The 22,388-nt window shown below is 36.2% G+C and overlaps 1 protein-coding gene across 1 annotated transcript in view; it reads right to left on the bottom strand.

Moving 5' to 3' along the window:
- ORC5 (origin recognition complex subunit 5) overlaps positions 1-22,388 on the bottom strand; it is a 100,704-nt gene that overhangs the window by 28,746 nt on the left and 49,570 nt on the right. Inside the window, exon 12 of the mRNA XM_005901449.2 lies at positions 14,843-14,953. Within this exon, the coding sequence (XP_005901511.1) occupies positions 14,843-14,953 (111 nt within the window). The remainder of the gene's footprint in view (positions 1-14,842; positions 14,954-22,388) is intronic.

Below are 22,388 nucleotides of genomic sequence, written 5' to 3'. Positions count from 1 at the left end.
ATTTTCAAAGCTTATATTCCTTACACTATCCCAAAGGGAGATGCAGAATATAGGGAAGACATCATTGTAATGAGACTAAGGAAAGCTTTACAGAAGGCAACAATAAGGAAAAGTGAGTAGAATGACAACTCTGAAAGCATTCCACCGTGAAAGGGGAGTCTGCTCAAGGTTAGAAACTCGGCAGCAAAGCCACTGCAGATAAAACACAAGGAAAATGCAAATAAAGTTGTAACAAAAAAGATAAAGAAGCATCTCAATACAGGCAAAAGTCCTGCCCCAGGGATATAGGTAATAATAGCCTTAAGAATCAACAGTCAACAATCCTGTGAACAAAATTATCAAATATGAGAGGTCTGATGTCAAAGTAATATTAATATGCAATTTATTAACCTAATGATGTGTAATGGGCTTCCTAGGTGGCTCTGTAGTAAAGAATCTGCCTGCCTGCCAAGCAGAAGATGCGGGTTCAATCCCTGGGTCAGGAAGATCCCCTGGAGAAGGGAATGGCAACCCACTCCAGTATTCTTGCCAGGAGAATCCCATGGACAGAGGAGCCTGGAAGGCTGCAGTTCATGGGTTCACAAAAGAGCTGGACACAACTTAGTGAATAAATAACAACAACAAATGATGTGCAAACCTTTCATAAATGAAAAATAAACATATTACATATGAAATTATTTAAGGCCTAATTTTTAAAAGATAAATTAGAGTGGAGGAAAAAGCACAATTTCTGAAAATCTGAAATTATTAGACAACACTGAAAATGGTATCCCAAAGCAAAATTTCCTATAAAAAATTTCCTGTACATTTGTGGATTAAAGATAACTTATAAAAAAATAATGACTATAAATCATACAAAATATGTAACAGTTGAATAAAAGTTAGGATAAACATCAAGAATTTTTACTTGGTCTTTCCTGAAACACTTGCGAATCATTTTCAAGAAATATTGTAATAATTGTTTGAGTAAATTTAAATTTCTGTGGGGAAATTATTACTCCCCTTCTTGGCTTCTATTCCCTACGAAGACATATTCCTTTGCCAATAATTTTCAGATTTTAGGGGGGTACACACTGTTCTCCAGAGCTGTTTTTGTTGTCTACTGTATCAAACTCAAATTCAAATGAGTGTAACTGAATAAAAATTAGCCTAGAAAATGCATTTTTTTTTTCCAAAGTGAGGATTTAGATTCTGGACTAGAAAATACAGAATAAAGTTTAAAAAGAAAGCTGTACAAAAAGTCAGTCTCTTTACCTCTAGTTTAAGGCATATTTTCACTGGTGTTTTTCCTTAAAATGTAAATTCTGGTTTTTAGTCATTGGTTTAAAAATAAATGAAACTAAATATCTGAAAATAAATATTCTTGCTATCAAAAAAACAGTATTTCCTTAGCCTTTATACACATATGCCCATATACACACATATACATATTATGCAGCATACTGACACTAATTAAAGGATTTTATTTTACTTTAGCTTAAAATAATGCATCTACCTAATTCAAAAGCCAAAGTTATTTTTCCTCCCTCCAACTAGCACCTATGTCATGACTGAGGCATTCATAGATAAAAATAAAAATCTCCTTAACATAAGATATTTTAAAATTTACATCTTTAATGGGGTTACACAATATTTGCTAAGTTAATCTTTGCTCTGTGTACTATTATCTTCTTTGTTCTCATCCATGTAGGAGATGAGCTGATTATTTATGTCTTAACAATAGGAGTTCATGTACCACAGGGAGGGTTTTTTACCCTTAATCTGAGAGGCAGTCACTAACAAGCTTCAGCTGGAAATGCTTGATGTTAAAACAGTGTGAACCTGTTCCTGGGCTAATAAACTATGTTCTTTCTGCCAACAAAAGGAAATCAATTTACAACTGTAATTAAATTTTAACATGCTCATTATTTTTATACTTTCATAGCTTGGTATATATGTTAATTGATTTGTGAAACATCCTATCCTGCTTGTTTTGGAGGAGCTTTACAATCTGAAACATTAAATTATTTAAATAAAAAATGTGATATATATCAGTGTATGAGGTCCATACAACCCAAAAAGAAACACATTTGATTTGATTCAAGTAATGTGATAATTCATGAACATATGGCATATATCAAGAGTTCAACTGACATTTTTTACAAATAAAAAGTAGAGGTGATGAGTGCTACAGTGGAAAGGAGGGAAATATTTTCAAAGCTAATTCAACTTAAAATCACTTTGAATTTGTATTTTTTTTTTTTTTTTTAGGCAGGGAGTGGATTGTTACTCTTCGAAAACACTCAAATAAAAAGTGCCATGAATGTTTATACTTAGAGGAACTAAAGATAGTGTCTCTAATCTTTAGTATCTAGGAAGGCCTTAACTTCATGCTTACAAGAATGGGAAGTCACTCAGTGAATGAATCCCATGTTCAAGGCACTGTGCAAAAGACAGAAAAATAGAGACAAAGTTTATACCCACAAAGAATTTAAGGTATTAGGAGAGACAATAATACAATGGCAATAACACACTATGAGTGCTATGCTAGTGATATGTATAAATCCAATTACCTGACTTTAGAAAAGGTAATGCCTAATACATAGGAAAGGAGGCAAAATGTGAATTCATTAAGAAATGGCATTGTGGGGGTGTGGACCATAAGCATCAAACAAAGCTCAACAGTGCTGGAGGACAGCACATGTAACAACACAACAAGAAAAATGGGTATGTTTTCAGAGAAGAAAGAGCTTACGGTGAATGGTGTACAAGATGAATAATGACAGTGGCTGAAAATACTGCCAGTCTGTGAAGGGCCTCACAAGAAATGTTATGGAATGTAGTCCACAGACAATGCAACTCAGTAAAAAAAACCATAAACATAAAAGCATATTTATTTTTCAAAGATTTTTTTCTGATGCTTGTATGCAAAACAAATTTGAAGATGTCAGTGTCAGGAAGACCAGTTAGGACATTATTTAGGGAATAATTTGGTTTTGGATGTATCAATGTTGATAAATAAGGCACATTCAGGTATGACTGCTGTTGGCAATCTGGGTCCAGAGCTAGAGGAAAAGGATTAGAAATTCAGAACTCAAAAGTTAGCATACACGTAGCATTTGAAGCAAAGGGAGTAAATTAGACAGCCCTAGGTAAAACTAGTTCCCTTTCTTATTCCTAATTGTTGGAAATTCAACTCTCCACCACTTGAGCGCTAAAGTGAGGGAGCACCTTAGGTTCTAAAAGTGACTTGGGACTAAAGACCCTAGTTTCTCATAAGGACTTGGTGCAGCACAAGCTCTTGAAAAATATCTACTTATAGGTAGATGAGGCCAATATCCTCCAAAGGACTCTGATCAGTTGTGAGCTGACAAGGAATCAAGACAATTTTTCATTGGAAACCCCCTTAAGCATCAACATTTCTTTTAATCAACTTTTTACAGCACATTTTAAAATGTAGCACACATTTCCATAACTTAGATTTTTCCAAATCATTTAACTCCTAAGTTGTTCTTGCTAAAACTCCTGTCCTCATTAAAATAATCTAGTCATAAAGCTCTAAGGTATGCACTTGCCTATACAGACTCTATATTAAGAGATTTACTTAAATAGACATGTGTAAGCCCATATCCATATAAAATTCTGTCCATTTTCAGTAAAAAAAATTTGCAAAGTCATATAAAATTTATTGGTGTTAAACACATTTCCCCCTAAAAAATGCAAATAAAGGGTATACATTTGGTATATTTATTAGAAAGGTAGTTATAAAATACTGCCTACAAAGAATAAGGTTCCAAAACAGTACTCTCTTTAACAGTTGAAAGCATAATTTATACAATTTTTCTATCCCTTAGGCAGTATTTTACATGTCACCCTTAAGCAATGGTTCTATTTTTCTGGAGTTCAGTAAAAATGCCTACTGCTGGGCTGATATATTCACAAAAGGCAAAGTGGCTACACTGAAGAAATTCAACACCAGATTTAGGGAAGGCAGGAGAAAAGCAGGTGTAAACACCATCCTTTTATAAATGAAAATAAGAAAGATTTTATACCTGGGCAACATAGTAAAATATTCCTGTGCTTTTTATTAACCTTGGTAATACTACTAATACTTGGTAATATCAGTATTCCTTACAACAATAGAGCAGCTAGTGAAAACCAACCACAGTTCAACTTTACTCTTTCCAAATATGAAGCATCCTAAACCGTTTTAAAAAAGTCTCCTGAAATCAGCACTTACAGCAGAGCAGTCTGACAGGCAGAATGGTAACATATCTACATCAAGAGTATCAGGAGACTTCAGAATCTAATTTACTAGCCCGGTGGAGACAGAGCTTCAAGACAGTAAGGCTCTTCACTGCTAGAGAAGAGCCCGCCTCCATCAAACAGTACCCTTGCTGACCTATTCATCGGCAAAGTAGGCATTAAGTAAGGTTCTTGTGCTATCTTTGGAACGGAATGCCTCACAATTTCAGTTGTGGCTAAGAAAAACAAAAATAGTAAGATTATTAGAAAGTGCTAGCATTCAGGATATTTCCTATGATTTATATAATTAACCTTAATGGCATCAAGCATTTCAGTTGTATATTATAGAGGCACTAGAATGTTGGTACAAGTCAAATGAAACACAGAGAAATCATAAAAGAACAGCTTTTCACATTTTCTAGTACTCCAGTAACCAGGGAATTTGTTTTTAGTAAAACTGTCCCTTTTGTTCACCAATTTCATTTTCTATAAAAGTAATTATCATACTTACATCACTTTATATGAATATCTTATATATCTAAATTGTAGGACATTATATGTTTATCAAGTTCAAATTCTTATCTAACCAATATATGCAATGGATAGTATTTTATTATCTATGATTTCTGATGTTCCGTGACTAGCATTTGATAAATATAACTACTTTTTCAAAAATATAAGCCAATCAACTATTGTATTATGTAATATACTAACTTTTAAGGTAAAAAGGTTTTATAAGTCTATAAAATGAGTTTGACTGAAGTGCTTTCGGTTAAAAACCTACAAATATAGCCTGAAATATTGCATATAAAAAAGTAACATAATGAGCGTAACTTTTAACCACAAAGTATTTGAAAAACAGCCATGTAACTTGAAGAAACGCCACTTAGTTTATAATGTGCTATGCACAACAGAGTATTTATTGTCCCTAAATACTTTGGCCACCTCATGAGAAGAGTTGACTCACTGGAAAAGACTCTGATGCTGGGAGGGATTGGGGGCAGGAGGAGAAGCTAACGACAGAGGATGAGATGGCTGGATGGCATCACTGACCCAATGGACGTAAGTTTGAGTAAACTCTGGGAGTTGGTGATGGACAGGGAGGCCTGGTGTGCTGTGATTCATGGGGTCGCAAAGAGTTGAACACGACTGAGTGGCTGAACCGAACTGAAAGAGTTTCAAGTTTTAAGAGATTCACATAATTTAATTATTAGCAAAATTTAGGTATGACATAGGTATCAAACAGTCATGCTGCATAACATTAAGTTCAAGGACTGTCAGAAGGAAACATTCAACAAATAGGTTTGCCATTTAACTTGGAAGAAGATATTCAAATATCTATATTATAAAACAGCAGGGACTACTGAAGTGAAAAAAATCCTGTTTTAATATATTTGTCAGGGGAAACACACTGACTGAAATCACCTACCCTCGCCAGGCACCATATAACCATTTGCCTGAGTTATTTTAAGACAGGAGGTCCTGGTAAGGAATACACAACTCATAAGTCACTATCAACCGAAGACTTTGGGAAAGGTCAGAAGGAGATACCACGCACCCTACCACCTCCCAGAATTCTTCTTGCTGGCATCCATCCTGGCTGAGCAATGTGTGCACCAATGGGAAAGACCCCGAGTCAGAAGGATTGGCCAAAGACAACCAGGAAACTAATTTCATTTATCATAAAACAAGAAACTGTGAGCATGTGGCAGAGTAGTTCTCCTGGGTCCCCTTACTCTATTGCTCACTGCCTGGGTGCCCCTTCCCAATAAAGTCTCTTGCTTTGTCATTTGTCAGCATGTGTGTCTCCCTGGACAATTCATTTCCGAGTGCTGGACAAGAGCCTCCTTTCAAGGCCTGGAGGTATCCCCCCTCCTGAAACATACTCACTTTAAGTATTTAAGTATTAGTTCCTTCAGTATGAATGCCCTCCCAGTAAAAATACATATACGTTAACTGTGATATAATTCGGCAGCTGCACACAATACTAATGAATGGCAGAGGAAGCTATAGGCTGATTAAAAGGCCCTTGAGAACAAGCACTGCACTTGCTTGACTTCTGTATTCTCTTTATATAACATAGAGTGTAAAATATAATAAGCCCTTAAAAAATATCTGTTAAATAAAATTTTAAGCAGAGAAAGAAAATTTTAATTTCAACTAGCAAAAAAAGATGGAATACTGACTTTGAAATTTGAATTAAATTATATCTAAACATTTTTAATCACATAAATATGGACAAAATCCCATCACTGAAACTGAAAATTATATAAATGTTCTATACATCTGCCTATAATTGAAGAAAAATGCCAAAAATTGGTTTTGGGTTGAATAAGTAAATGCAACCTTACCTAAAATTTTAGCAAAAAATGTCCTACAGCTATGGTAAATTAGAGATGAAGCACCTGCTTCAAAAACTCTCCATACATAAAATAACTAAATCATTCTGCTTTCTGATTAATGATAAATTCATTTAAAAATTACCAAAATAGCTTAAATATGTCCTATATCAATAAACCAAAACTTAAACGAGCAAAATACAGATGGTTAATAACTAAATGCTACTACAATTAATGCAATACTTGTAGGGAAAAAATTGAGCTAATTTACAAATAAACGTAAGTCCAAACATGACATTGTACAGGAGGCAGTGATCAAGACCATCCCCAAGAAAAAGAAATGTAAAAAGGCAAAATGGTTGTCTGAGGAGGTCTGACAAATAGCTGAGAAAAGAAAAACACAAAAGGCAAAGGAGAAAAGGAAAGATATACTTATTTGAATGCAGAGTTCCAAAGAATAGCAAGGAGAGATAAGAAAGCCTTCCACAGTGATCAATGCAAAGAAATAGAGGAAAACAATAGAATGGGAAAGACTAGAGATCTCTTCAAGAAAATTAGAGATACCAAAGGAACTTTTCATGCAGACAGGCACAGTAAAGGAAAGAAGTGGTATGGACCTAACAGAAGCAGAAGATATTAAGAAAACATGGCAAGAATACACAGAAGAACTATACAAAAAACATCTTCATGACCCAGATAATCACGATGGTGTGATCACTCATATCTGGAATGTGAAGTCAAAGGGCCTTAGGAAGCATCACTTTGAACAAAGCTAGTGGAGGTGATGGAATTCCAGTTGAGCTATTTCAAATCCTAAAAGATGCTGCTGTGAAAATGCTGCACTCAATATGCCAGCAAATTTGGAAAGTCAGCAGTGGCCACAGGACTGGAAAAGGTCAGTTTTCATTCCAACTCCAAAGAAAGGCAATGCCAAAGAATGCTCCTTACTGCACGAATGTACTCATTTCACACTAGCAAAGTATTGCTCAAAATTCTCCAAGGCAGGCTTCAACAGTATATGAACCATGAACTTCCATATTTTCAAGCTGGATTTAGAAAAGGCACAAGAACCAGAGATTAAATTGCCAACATCCGTTGGATCACAGAAAAAGCAAGAGAGTTCCAGAAAAACATGTATTTCTGCTTTATTGACTATACCAAAGCCTTTGACTGTGTGGATCACAAGAAACCGGAAAATTCTTCAAGAGATGGGAATTCCAGACCACCTGACCTGCCTCTTGAGAAATCTGTATGCAGGTCAAGAAGCAACAATTAGAACTGGGCATGGAACAACAGACTGGTTTCAAATAGGAAAAGGAGTACGTCAAGGCTGTATATTGTCACCCTGCTTATTTAACTTATATGCAGAGTACATCATAAGAAATGCTGGACTGGATGAAGCACAAGCTGGAATCAAGATTGCTGGGAGAAATATCAATAACCTCAGATATGCAGATGACACCACTCTTATGGCAGAAAGCAACAAGAAACTAAAGAGCCTCCTGATGAAAGTTAAAGAGGAGAGTGAAAAAGTTGGCTTAAAACTCAACATTCCACAGCAGGATCCTCTATGACCCACCTCCCAGAATATTGGAAATAAAAGCAAAAACAAACAATTAATTAATTAATTAAAACAACCTAATTAAACTTAAAAGCTTCTGCACAACAAAGGAAACTATAAGCAAGGTGAAAAGACAGCCTTCAGAATGGGAGAAAATAATAGCAAATGAAGCAACTGACAAACAACTAATCTCAAATATATGCAAGCAACTCCTGCAGCTCAATTCCAGAAAAATAAATGACCCAATGAAAAAATGGGCCAAAGAATTAAACAGACATTTCTCCAAAGAAGACATACAGATGGCTAACAAACACATGAAAAGATGCTCAACATCACTCATTATCAGAGAAATGCAAATCAAAACCACAATGAGGTACCATTTCACATCAGTCAGAATGGCTGCGATCCAAAAGTCTACAAGCAATAAATGCTGGAGAGGGTGTAGAGAAAAGGGAACCCTCTTACACAATGCCAACTAGTACAACCACTATGGAGAACAGTGTGGAGATTCCTTAAAAAACTGGAAATAGAACTGCCTTATGATCCAGCAACCCACTGCTGGGCATACACACAGAGGAAACCAGAATTGAAAGAGACATGTATACCCCAATGTTCATAGCAGCACTGTTTATAATAGCCAGGACATGGAAGCAACCTAGATGTCCATCAGCAGATGAATGGATAAGAAAGCTGTGGTACATATACACAATGGAGTATTACACAGTCATTAAAAAGAATACATTTGACTCAGTTCTAATGAGGTGGATGAAACTGGAGCCTATTATACAGAGTGAAGTAAGCCAGAAAGAAAAACACCAATACAGTATACTAAAACATATATATGGAATTTAGAAAGATGGTAACGATAACCCTGTATGTGAGACAGCAAAAGAGACACAGATGTATAGAACAGTCTTTTGGACTCTGTGGGAGAGGGAGAGGGTGGGATGATTTGGGAGAATGGCATTGAAACATGTATATATCATATATGAAACGAATCACCAGTCCAGGTTTGATGCATGATACTGGATGCTTGGGGCTGGTGCACCGAGACGACCCAGAGGGATGGTACGGGGAGGGAAGAGGGTGGGGGGTTCAGGATGGGGAGCATGTGTATACCTGTGGCGGATTCATGCTGATGTATGGCAAAACAAATACAATATTGTAAAGTAATTAACCTCCAATTAAAATATATAAATTTATATTAAAAAAAAACCTCAACATTCAAAAAACTAAGATCTTGGCATCTAGTCCCATCACTTCATGGCAAATAGATGCGGAAACAATGGAAACAGTAAGAGCCTTTATTTTTGGGGGCTCCAAAAATCACTGCAGATGGTGACTGCAGCCATGAAATTAAAAGATGCTTGCTCCTTGGAAGAAAAGCTATAACCAACCTAGACGGCATATTAAAAAGCAGAGACATTACTTTGCCAACAAAGATCCATCCAGTCAAAGCTATAGTTTTTCCAGTAGTCATGTATGGATGTGAGAGTTGGACTATAAAGCAAGCTGAGTGCCAAACAATTCATGCTTTTGAACTGTGGTGTTGGAGAATCTTGAGAGTCCCTTGGACAGCAAGGAGATACAACCAGTCCATCCTAACAGAAATCAGTTTGAATATTCATTGGAAGGACTGATGCTGAAGCTCCAATACTTTGGTCACCTGATGCGAAGAACTGATGCGAAGAACCTGATGCGAAGTCAATGGAAAAGACCCTGATGTTGGCAAAGAATGAAGACAGGAGGAGAAGGGGACAACAGAGGATGAGACGGTTGTATTGCATCACCAAGTCTATGGACATGAGTTTGAGTAAGCTCTGGGAGTTGGTGATGGACAGGGAGGCCAGGTGTGCTACAGTCCATGAGTCACAAAGAGTCAGGCAGGACTGAGCGACTGAACTGAAAAGTCCAAATCTATTCCAATATACAGTATCATGTGAATTCAAAGAGTATAGTAACGGAAATGCATATTTTTGAAAAAATAACTGTACATTACTAAACCTGGCTCCAAAATGCTCCTTATTTATACTCTTTAAAATGAAAATAAATTAATAAGGATATTTTCACTTAAAATTTTTCTTAGTAAACTATGTATAACTAAACAAGAAGATGGTATGGGGAGGGAGGAGGGAGGAGGGTTCAGGATGGGGAACACATGTATACCTGTGGCGGATTCATTTTGATATTTGGCAAAACTAATACAATTTGTAAAGTTTAAAAATAAAATAAAAAAAAAAAAGAATTACGCTCCTTTTATCTTCCAGTTATTTCTAGAAATTAATTCACAGTGCACTGTTCCTTGTAATTAAAGAAACAAGTTATTATTTTAAAACTCCCAAACTGCAGAATTACAGTGAACTACCTTCAAAAGTAATTTTTCAAAATGCTAACTGATCAAATAAGATCAATAACAATGTGATATAAGTATATATGTAATTGAATGTCCTTAATTTTTTTAAGATAATTTTCCTTTTAATAGCCACTTTAGAAACCTGTATCAATAATTTCAGGAATAAATTCTTCAGCAATTCTATCCTCTTGGAAAAGATAAAGTGATATGGCTTAATATTTTAAAATAAGTGATATATCTGACATCTTAAAGAACCATACTTTTACTGCTTTCACCTAACTGTAAGATTATGGAGGGAGTGGGCAAGGTTGAGTAAGAGAAGACACAGAAATATCAAAACAGTGAAATAAAGCTTCCAAACAAATTTTCATTTTTCTTCAAGATTAAAAAAAGAGACAAAAAAAGAACTAAAAAGATAAATTAAAAGCATAACCTAAAATAACAAATTACTATAAAACAAATCCTTAAAACAGTTACAGGCAGACAAAATGGATAGAAAAATAATTTTTCCTATCTCACACAGACATATGATAACCAATATAAAGCAAGTTGGTTTCAAGTAGAAAGTATTCATGCAACACAATTCCTTACCAATTTTATTTACATTTTAATGAAAAAGTAGAAGTGTGAGTATGCTCATAAATATCTTCAGGATTTTTTTTCTTCAAACAATCCAACGTATTAAATTAACAAACAGCTCTCTCTAAATATCAAAGACAATATTAACAAGTAAAAAGCTACTTTTTCTGCTTTTTCCTGCTCATTTTTCCTGCTCATCTTACAGCTACAACGCAGCAATATTGCCATCTAGTGTTCATATCAAATAAGTACTTCCAATACAAATGTCCTAGTTTTGTTTTGCACTTAAAAGTTAAAGACAAATTGTCATTCCTATATGGCAACCCACTCCAGTATTGGATTTTCTCCAGCCTAGCAAATCCCATGGACGGAGGAGCGTAGTAGGCTACGGTCCATGGGGTCGCAAAGAGTCAGACACGACTGAGCAACTTCACTTCACATCATGGGCAAAAGCATAGTTTTGATGGATAAGTAAAAGGAGAAAAAAAGAAGTCAGTGAGAGATAATGGGGAGAAAAAAATACAAGGTACATGGGAGACGTACCTTTTTTTTGGATGCAATTTCTGTCACATTTTGTTCTTAAAGACAGTATGTTTTGTTTTTTTTTTAATTTTCTTTGATATTCTATTGACCGAACAAAAGTAAATGTAAACTTCCTAGAATTAGTTATACAGTCACCCTCAATATCCTGGGGATTGGTTCCAGGACACCACCCGCCAGCTCTCCATATCAAAATCTGAGGGTGCTCAAGTACCTTACATAAAAGAGCACAGTGTTTGTGTATAACCTAGTTACAACCTCCCACACATTTTATAACTTTTCTAGATTATCTTTAGTACCTGTTACAATGTAAATGCTATTAAATAGTTGTAAATGCTAGGTAAATATTGCCACTGAAGCAAATTCAAGTTTTGTTTTTTTGGAATTTTCTGGATTTTTTTCCCCAAGTATTTTCAATCTGTGGTTGGTTGACACTATGGATGCAGAATCTATGGATATTTATTCCTTTGTACCATCTCCTCCAACCTTTGTATCCTAAATGGAGTCACTGAGATGAAGTACTAAATGATTTTTCATCAAATAAACAAATTAATTTAAAACAATATTTTAAATATACAAAATTTATCATTTTGAAGACTGCTAACTAGACGAGATAAAGAATGAAAAGGCTGAGGTCGTTAGAGCTGAAAAGAATTTAGCTTCATTAAAACACAAAGATCGATTTTGTGCTAAATTGCTTAAGTACAACATAATAGACATTACTGAAAACAAAGACCGGTGACACTGTTCATCTATAAAAGTCTCAGAGTAGCAAGTAGATCCCTAAATCAGCAGCCTATCATTGTTTTGATTGTCCATCCTTATAAACCTACATCTGCTGCTAGAAATGCTCTACCAATGTTAGGTAAATATGTAAGGTGTGACGTGTGGTAGTGGCAGTATTTCTTACTACTACATCACAACTAAAATTACTACTACATCACAACTAAAATCACAACTAAAATAGCTGTAATTTTAGTAGTCAGGCTACCATATAACCCCACTTATTCTTGACTCATAGGGTGTGACACTTCACAAATGTGTGTCTTACGGGTCATGTTTCTCTAGTGTAATGGTTATCACATTCACCTCACGCAACTGTGTCTTGTTTTTTTCTCCTAGTCCCACACTTGGGTCATATTGTCCTCCCTCTTAAAGTTCTATAAATACCCATTGGATATAAAATGTCAGCTAACTCTACTATTATTTTTCCTTTTTTATTTACACATTTTTGTACAACAAACACACATCATTTATATAAATTAGAAATAGAAGTATTTAAAGAAAAAAATCCTACTCATTAGCCTAGCTCTATTTTTCACCTTTACTGTGATGCCTTCAAGTTCTCTCCTCTTGTCCAATCCAGAGGTGACCTCTTTTTACTGTAAACGTTGCAGCTGGACCATCCAGCATTCACTCACAGCCTTACAATACTACTTTTTATGTACATGTTTTTTTATCCCCCCAAAATATAAGGTCTCTTAAAGAAAGAAACTCCCATTTTTCATCCTTATATGTGTCTCCCACAAAAGGAATTTTGGGGTACCTAAGAAGTATTAATAATCATACATGATGCAACCATCTTTCTGCTCTGTTTAGAAGTACTGTCTACTTCACTTCTCTAGGCTTTAATTCTTGAAGATTTACTCGGTCATAGTGAGAAAGTCATTTCACCTCTTGAGGCTCAATTCCTTACAATAAAGATCAAGTACTACATATTAATAAAATGTACAATTTGACTAAAAACTAATTTCAGAAAAAGCATTTATATGTATTATAAACATATACATATAGATCATAAAAAATTCCTGTAATACATATTAAAATTTTTTAAATTATCAACATTATGGCAACCATACACCTACCCATCTAGCTATTTATATAACTCAATAACTCACCAGACTCCCTTTCTCCAAAAATGTAATAAATGTATATACAATTTTCTATAAAGCTGACTCACATAAAAATTATCAGTGTGCTGAGCACACTGAGAATATACCTATTTTTGGTCACCAGAGACTTCTTTAAATGAAGCATTAAAGGTTACCATCATGCATTAGATTATAAAATCTAACATCTATTCACGAACCATATTTATTTGCAGTAAACTGAAATGTAAATATTATTTACATGTTTTCAACCTAAAAACATATACATAAAACAAAATGCTAACTGAAACATCTGAGGTGACACTTCTTTTCCGTAAATACTAGTGCCATCATTTGTCTTTTCTTCTATCCATTCACACTATGTGCTAAGTATTGTTTTTCTGAACCACTTAAGAGATCTATTGTGACTCTATATATTTTTTTAAATTATTTTATTTATTTTTGGCTGTGCTGGGTCTTTGCTGCCATGCTGGCTTTTCTCTAGCTGCACCAACTGGGGGGCTACTCTACAGTTGCAGCGTGCAGGCTTCTCATTACAGTTGCAGCGTGTGGCTTCTCTTATTGCACAGCATGGGCCCTGTGGTGCAGGCTTCAGCAGTTGCAGTTCATGGGCTCAGCAGTTGTGGCTCCCAGGCTCTAGAGCACAGGTTCAATAGTTGTGGCACACGTGCTTAGTTGTTCCGGAGCATAAAGGATCTACCCGGACCGGAGACTGAACCCATGTCTCCTGCATTGGCAGGTGGATTCTTTACCACTGAGCCACAGGAGAAGTCTGTGACTACATTTTCAATGAATAGGTTTTTCTTAAATGTTAACAAAAAAAAAAGAAGCTTAACTACTTTATAAAGGTCATGTTTCCTATTTTTATGCTACTGCTGCCATCTAGTGAAAATTTTGAGAATTTAATCATTTTGGAAACTATATCACTTTTAAAAAAAATGAATATTGCCAACTTGCAAAGTATACATATGAGGAATAAGAATATTATAGATCATTTTCTTACAAATACATTTCTTAAACTTGTTCATTACATTTTTATATTATAATTCAACAATTTAATCATGAAGTCACTTTTTAATCAAGATAATCATTATTAAATTTCTTTATTAAAAAAAGAAAAAGCCTAGAAACATCAAGTTGTTTCTGTTATCAGTTATATCTTAAGTATATGTAAATTCAGTGATACCCTCAAAGACTATATATTTTGAATTTCAATTACTTACCAAGGACATTGTTCATTTTATAGTAGTAACATATGCAGACCAAATATCTAAATGTCTGGAACTCTACTGACACACTACCTGAAGAATTCCATAAAGATAAAGAAAATATATAACAGCCCTATCATTAAGCTTACCTGGGAGAAGATATTTGCTGTTGGAGCAACTCTGCTGTCCACAATACTATATAATATTGCTAATAATCTGTCTAATGGAAATGGTTTTGGTCCGAGGAGATGATTGCTTGTCTATAAGAAAAAAGAACATGGATTTCTTCTTACAGCAGAACACTTGCTTTCTGTATTATAAATTCCCAATAACAACATATTTATACTGTAAACAGTTCCCCATAGAGGCTAAGAAATCTAACTGGCAGTCTCTAAGTTAAAATTTTACCTGACATGATAATGATTTATTTTTCAATGGTGTCTTCAAGACGTTCTGACTTGGCATCAACAAACATGAAAGAATTCACAAGTCATCCAGTCTAGTTCCAAACATCACCCCTATTTTGCTGTTGTGACTCTTTAGAGTCCCTTGGACTGCAAGGAGATCCAACCAGTCCATTCTAAAAGAGATCAGACCTGGGATTTCTTTGGAAGGAATGATGATAAAGCTCAAACTCCAGTACTTTGGCCACCTTATGCGAAGAGTTGACTCATTGGAAAAGACTGTGATGCTGGGAGGGATTGGGGGCAGGAGGAGAAGGGGACGACAGAGGATGAGATGGCTGGATGGCATCACTGACTCGATGGACGTGAATCTGAGTGAACTCCGGGAGTTGGTGATGGACAGGGAGGCCTGGCGTGCTGAGATTCATGGGGTCGCAAAGAGTCAGACACGACTGAGCGACTGAACTGAATTGAACTGAACTGAACCAGATGTTAAGTGATTTAGCCAAGTCATTTGTCAAGATAGTGCACAATCAAAAGTAGGGTCCAGGCCCTAACCCCTAGACTATAATCTACTACTAACTCCTCACCACTCCTCTTTGTGCCACTTCCTGAAAAATGTACTTGTTCAACATTAACTGTTCTAAAAAGACGAGTTATAGTAAATACAAGCTTAGAAAATGAATGCAGTGTTTCACAGGATGTGAATAAGCTGTAGTTTAAAACAATGTAAAATTTATTAAAAAATTTTAAGACTGTAAAACGTTCATACTTGTCTACAGAGTCAATAATACAATTATTTCTTACTGGAAAACTGTAGTGCTCAAGGGTCTATAGATAATTAAATTAGACAATTATATCAGATAATTTTCGGAGAAGGCAATGGCACCCCACTCCAGTACTCTTGCCTAGAAAATCCCATGGACAGAGGAGCCTGGTGGGCTGCAGTCCATGGGGTCGCTAAGAGTCGGACATGACTGAGCGACTTCACTTTCACTTTTCACTTTCATACACTGGAGAAGGAAATGGCAACCCACTCCAGTATTCTTGCCTGGAGAAACCCAGGGACAGGGGAGCCTGGTAGGCTGCTGTCTATGGGGTCGCACAGAGTCAGACACGACTGAAGCGATTTAGCAGCAGCAGCATCAGATAATTTTAGTAGCAGTGTAAGAATTTAAGTACTCTATATGAGCAAGGACAAATAAATGGGAAGCTTTATTTACATGCATGGGATTAACTATTTCTTTAAAGAATAAGTTAAAAAAAAAACTATTCATAATTACAAAAAAAGTAATTTATACCTTTTTTATACCAGCTACTTATATCTAAAAGATAGTTTAGAAATCATTTTCCAGGTCTTAAAGTTTATATTCTTTTCTTGTTAAATACTTCAAACATTTAGAAAATATACCAGTGTACCCACTACCCAATTTCAACCACATCCAAATATTATGCAATTTGTACAAAAAAAGCATTCGATCATGTTACAAACTGAAGACCCCTGCACCCCTTCCATATCTCGTTCTCCCCTTCCCTCTCAAGAAGAACTGTTCTCCAGAATTTGGTATTTTTATAATTTTCATGACAATTTTTAAACTACTACTATATATGCTGGCTTCCCTGGTGGCTCGGCGGCAAAGAATTTGCCTGCCAATGCAGGAGATACGGGTTCGAACCTTGGGTCAGAAAGATTCCCCGGAGAAGAAAATGGCAACCCACTCCAGTATTCCTTTTTTTTTTTTTTTTTTCAGTTTATTCAATTGGAGGATAATTACAACATAATGATGGTTTTCGCCATACATCAATATGAATCGGCCAAAATATACACGTGTCCCTTCCATCCTGAACCCCTTTCCTACCTCCCTACCCACCCTGTCCCTGTCACAGAGCACCAGCTTTGGGAGCCAATGAAGGTCACAGAGTTTGTCACTACAGTACTACCCAGCCTATCCTCATCAATGCAAAGTACATTCAAATATTGACTTTGATATGATCAAACTGCAGAATTTCAGGCTCTTATTTTTCCACACTATCACCTACACTTGGAGTCATAAATATTCTTTTTCAGTTTTGCTAATATTAAGGGTATAAAATAATATCCCAGTGTTGCTTAAATTTGCATTTCTTGGGACTTCCTTGGTGGTCCACTGGTTAAGAACCTGCCTGCCAATGCAGGGGTTACAGGTTCGATCCTTGGTCTGGGAAGATTCCTCATGCCACAGGGTAACTAAGCCCTTGTGCCTCAACTACTTAAGCCCGGGTACCCTTGAGCCTATGCTTCACAACAAGAGAAGCCACTGCAATGATAAACCCATGCACTGCAACTATAAAGTAGCTCCCACTCACTGCAATTAGAGAAATCAACATGCAGCAACGAAGACCTAGTGCAGCCAAAAATAAATAAATAAGTAATAAACTGTATATTTAAAAGTTGCATTTCTCATTAGTCAAAGTTGCATCCTCATTAGTCAATGAGGGTGATAACTGTGTCATGTTTATAAAGACACTTCAAGTTCCTTTTTGTATCACTCACCCATTTATTTACTGGACCTTTGCCTTTTTCTCATTTGTCTGTATGAGTCTTTAAAAATCCTAGATAATAATCATTTGTCAGTTGTATGAGTCCTAGAACAGTATGTCAAACATCACAGTAGGCTTTGGATTCAGGAAGTCCAGGAACTGGATGCTGGTGCTACCATAGAACTATATAATCTCAGGCAAGTTACTAAATTTCTCTTTAATATTCAATTTAATCATCTAGAAAATGAGGATAATGATAGTAACTACATTCATTAACTCATTTTGAGAATTAAGATCATACATAGAGTCTACAGTGTTTGGCTTACAGTGCTCAACAACTTTTATTATTACTATCATTATATACTTATTTACATTTTTTTCTTTTCCACACAAATGCCTCGAAAACAGATGTTTTATTTACCTTTTTCATTCCTAGCACTTATCACTCATTATCAGAGAAATGCAAATCAAAACCACTATGAACAGATCCAAAAGTCTACAAATAATAAATGCTGGAGAGGGTGTGGAGAAAAGGGAACCCTCTTACACTGTTGGTGGGAATGCAACCTAGTACAGCCACTATGGAGAACTAAAAAACTGAAATAGAACTGCCTTATGATCCAGCAATCCCACTGCTAGGCATACACACTTTAAAAATGCAGCACTGTTTATAATAGCCAGGACATGGAAGCAACCTAGATGCCCAAGCAGATGAATGGATAAGAAAGCTGTTACATTTGGAGTATTACTCAGCCATTAAAAAGAATACATTTGAATCAGTTCTAATGAGGTGGATGAAACTAGCCATTTTTTAAGCCAGAAGGAAAACATAAATACAGTATACTAACACATATATATGGAATTTAGAAAGATGGTAACAATAACTCTGTATATGAGACAGCAAAAGAGACACTGATGTATAGAACAGTCTTATGGACTCTGTGGGAGAGGGGAGAGGTGGGAAGATTTGGGAGAATGGCATTGAAACATGTAAAATATCATGTAGGAAACGATTTGCCAGTCCAGGTTCGATGCACGATGCTGGATGCTTGGGGCTGGTGCACTGGACGGCCCAGAGGGATGGTATGGGGAGGGAGGAGGGAGGAGGGTTCGGGATGGGGAACACATGTATACCTGTATGGATTCATTTTGATATTTGGCAAAACTAATACAATTATGTAAAGTTTAAAAATAAAATAAAATTAGAAAAAAAAAAAATGAATGGATGAAAGGATAATGAATGAAATTATGTTAGAGGGAAGAAAGAAAAACATAAAGGTAAAAGTTGAACTATCTAAATTGGTACTGGTGTCCCTGTCCTCATTAACACTTAGAAGTGACTTGAGAATAGTAAAAATTACCAAATTCCTGACGTATTGGGAGTAAAGTGGGAGGCAATTCAAGCTGAGAATCACACTGCAAAATGCCACCAATACTTTTCTAATTTTCACTTATTTTATGATTAGAAAACACATTTCCAATTCAAAATTAAAGTGTTCCAGTGCCCTGTAGGGCATATGACATTTATCTTCTTCATAGACCTGATTTTGGGTTCTATAAACACAAATTGGCTTCCCACCTAGAGAGAAAGTCAAAGTGTGAGAAATACCTCACTAGATTCACCACAGCTCATTAGAGAATGAAGGTCTGTACGAATAGAAGAAAACAGGTGAAAAAGAAAACCAAGTAAAATAAATGTTTGAGGAGATAAAAAGGAATCAAAACTGGTATCAAGTCAAATTAAAAAATATAGAGCCTGAAACATAAACTTGGAGTTACAGATATTTATACCAGAAAAAACTAAAACTAGGAGCAATTAAAAGAAGTTTAATTGAGGGGAACAGAACTATGAGCGAGGAAAGGAAAAATGTTGCTTTTCCATATAAAGTGAAGTGAAGTGGCTCAGTCGTGTCCGACTCTTTGCAACTCCATGGACTGCAGCCTACCAGGCTCCTCAGTCCATGGGCTTTTCCAGGCAAGCATACTGGAGTGGGTTGCCATTTCCTTCTCCAGGGGATCTTCCCAACGAAGGGATCAAACCCGAGTCTCCCATATTGTAGGCAGACGCTTTACCATCTGAGCTACCAGGGAAGCCTTTTCCATATAAACTAACTGGCAAATAACCTGGTATCACATACACGCATTAGTTGAATTGAAAAGTAAAATCTTAAAAAAATGAGTACATCTCAAAAAAATGAAGGTACGTAGAGAAAAATACAAGTGAAGAACAAACACAACAGATTTAAAACAACTGTTAATGATAATTATTTGTATGGTTTGCTTTTTTAAGATTAAATCAAATCTCCTTTAATTTAAATAAGGAAACTGAATTGAGCTCCTATGGTTTGCATTTAATGTTTGATTCCTTGATTAAATTGAAAGCTTCATGAGAGCAGAGACAATGGTTCTTTTGTTCTCCACTTTGTCTGGAGCCTCTAGCAGAATGCTTGGCATAAAGTAAGCATTCAATAAGATTTCAAGAGGAGAGGCAATAAAAATACAAAGGAACTACTAAGTGTATACAGATTTTAGTAAGTTAGTTCAGATTTTAAAATGACATGAACCAAAGACAAGAGGCTACTGCAAAAATCAAATCTATAAGGATATCAGAAGAACTATCATTACCTAGAACTAAAATCACCCTCACAACTAAAAACACCCTCACAATATCTTCGCTCATACAGTTCCCTCCATCAAGACTATCTTCCTGCTGCTGCTGCTGCTAAGTCGCTTCAGTCGTGTCCGACTCTGTGCGACCCCAGAGATGGCAGCCCACCAGGCTCCCCTGTCCCTGGGATTCTCCAGGCAAGAACACTGGAGTGGGTTGCCATTTCCTTCTCCAATGCATGAAAGTGAAAAGTGAAAGTGAAGTCGCTCAGTCGTGTCCGACTCCTAGGGACCCCATGGACTGCAGCCCACCAGGCTCCTCCGTCCATGGGATTTTCTAGGCAAGAGTACTGGAGTGGGGTGCCATTGCCTTCTCCTAGACTTGTACAAATCCATTCATTTCACAAGGATGGTCTACAGTGCAAGCTCTTTCACAGTTCTCTCTGATCAGCATTTGTATATGTCCCTCCTCAACATTCTTAAATAATTTTCTGTCTAAAGAGTAAAGCCTAAAATCTCTTAGCTCTATGTTCATTCTTTGATTTTCTTCATTCATTCATCCAATTTATTCATTTGTTCAATAAATATGCCCCAATTACCACCAAGTACTGAGATATAGAGGAGAATAGATGGGCTTTCTTCCCCTAACTGCCGAGTGAGGAAATTCTTCCACAATCTGGCCTCAATTGACTTTTCTCTCAAACTCACCATATACTACAGCCAACTGTATTTCATTATGTAATTTATAAATCCTAAACTTTCTCACCTGTACTTCTTGGTATTTCTTCAATCGGAATATCTTCTCTGTCCATCTCTGAATATCTAATCCTCACCATTCTTGACTGCCCACTCAAAATGCAAGCCCTACTACAAATCCTTCCCTCACTACCTCAGCCAGAAGTATTCCCTTCTCCTACCAATCCTTTATGACACAAAGCAGCTACACTCGTAAGAAAGAGGGTACAAAATCAATGATCTCCCTATAGCAGAGAGCATAATCAGAGATGTCTCAGTGAAAGGGCGAATTAGAAAAGTCTTTCCAAACCAAGCAAATGGATTTGATAAGGAAATTTGCCTGCCAAACTCTAGCTCTGTGTGAATGGAGGAGAAAAGTCTTCCTTGAGACTTTTAACTAGTAGCCAGAGCTAATTCTGATGTGGAGGCAGAATTCACAGTATCTTTGTGGTCTGAAAGCACCCAGGCAGAGAACTGAATCTCAAATGATCCCAAGTTACTGGTGTTTCTAAGTGCTTGCACAGAAGCAGGCGTAAAAATTCTCTAAAGGAACACACCTCTGGCCTCAAAAATACCAACATTTAAGTTAAGCCAACAATTAAAAATAATAAAATATTCAGGAAGCAGGACATTATGTGCACAGGTCAGCAAAAACAGAAAATGTAGAATTAGACTGACTCTGATACTTTAGTGTCTCAGGAAGACATGCTAGAGAGAATGGAAACTTGTGTGTGTTTGTGCATGCTCTGTCATGACTCTCTGCGACCTCATGACTGTAGCACACCAGACGCCTTTGTCCATGGGATTTTCCAGGCAAGAATACTGGAGTGGGCTGCCATTTCCTATTCCAGGAGAGAATGGATGAGGGGCAATATTTGAAAAGTTAATGACTAAGACTTTACCAAAATTAAAAAGGCATCATTATTCCAAATAGGAAGCAAATTAATGCCATGTAAAAAGAAATTCAATCCCAGATTATCACAGTGAAATGCAAAGAACACTAAAGTAAAAGGAAAAGAGAACTTCAAAGCACCCAGAGAAAACAAGAATAACACAGAAATAACAGATTCACAGCAAGTGTTTTTTTTTTTTTAAGCAGCAAAGACAGTAAAACAATGTCCTCAATTTAGAAGTGTAAGCTAAGTAAAACGGTTTTTAACAATAAAAGAGAAACAAAACTCTCAGCATCCATAGTGCTAAGTCTATAGTTCAAACTCCTCTAGTTTCTGTCAAGAAAAGTCACAGAGAGATCTGAATAGACTAAATGTTCCTTTCATCAATTTCAATCTTGCCCCACAACCGTACCTCCAAAGGTGCGTATTGCTTCTAATTCCTAAGCATTTCTAGATTCCTCAGGTCAAAACAGCTTGTTTGGGGCATTACGTTTCAGTCTTCCCTGATCTGCTTACGTGTGTCTGTTAGTTGCTCA

Source organism: Bos mutus, chromosome 4, assembly GCF_027580195.1.
Source record: "Bos mutus isolate GX-2022 chromosome 4, NWIPB_WYAK_1.1, whole genome shotgun sequence".
NCBI classification, from domain to species: Eukaryota; Metazoa; Chordata; class Mammalia; order Artiodactyla; family Bovidae; genus Bos; species Bos mutus.
Note: the sequence above shows the minus strand (reverse complement) of the source record. Positions and strands in the feature narration are given on the sequence as shown.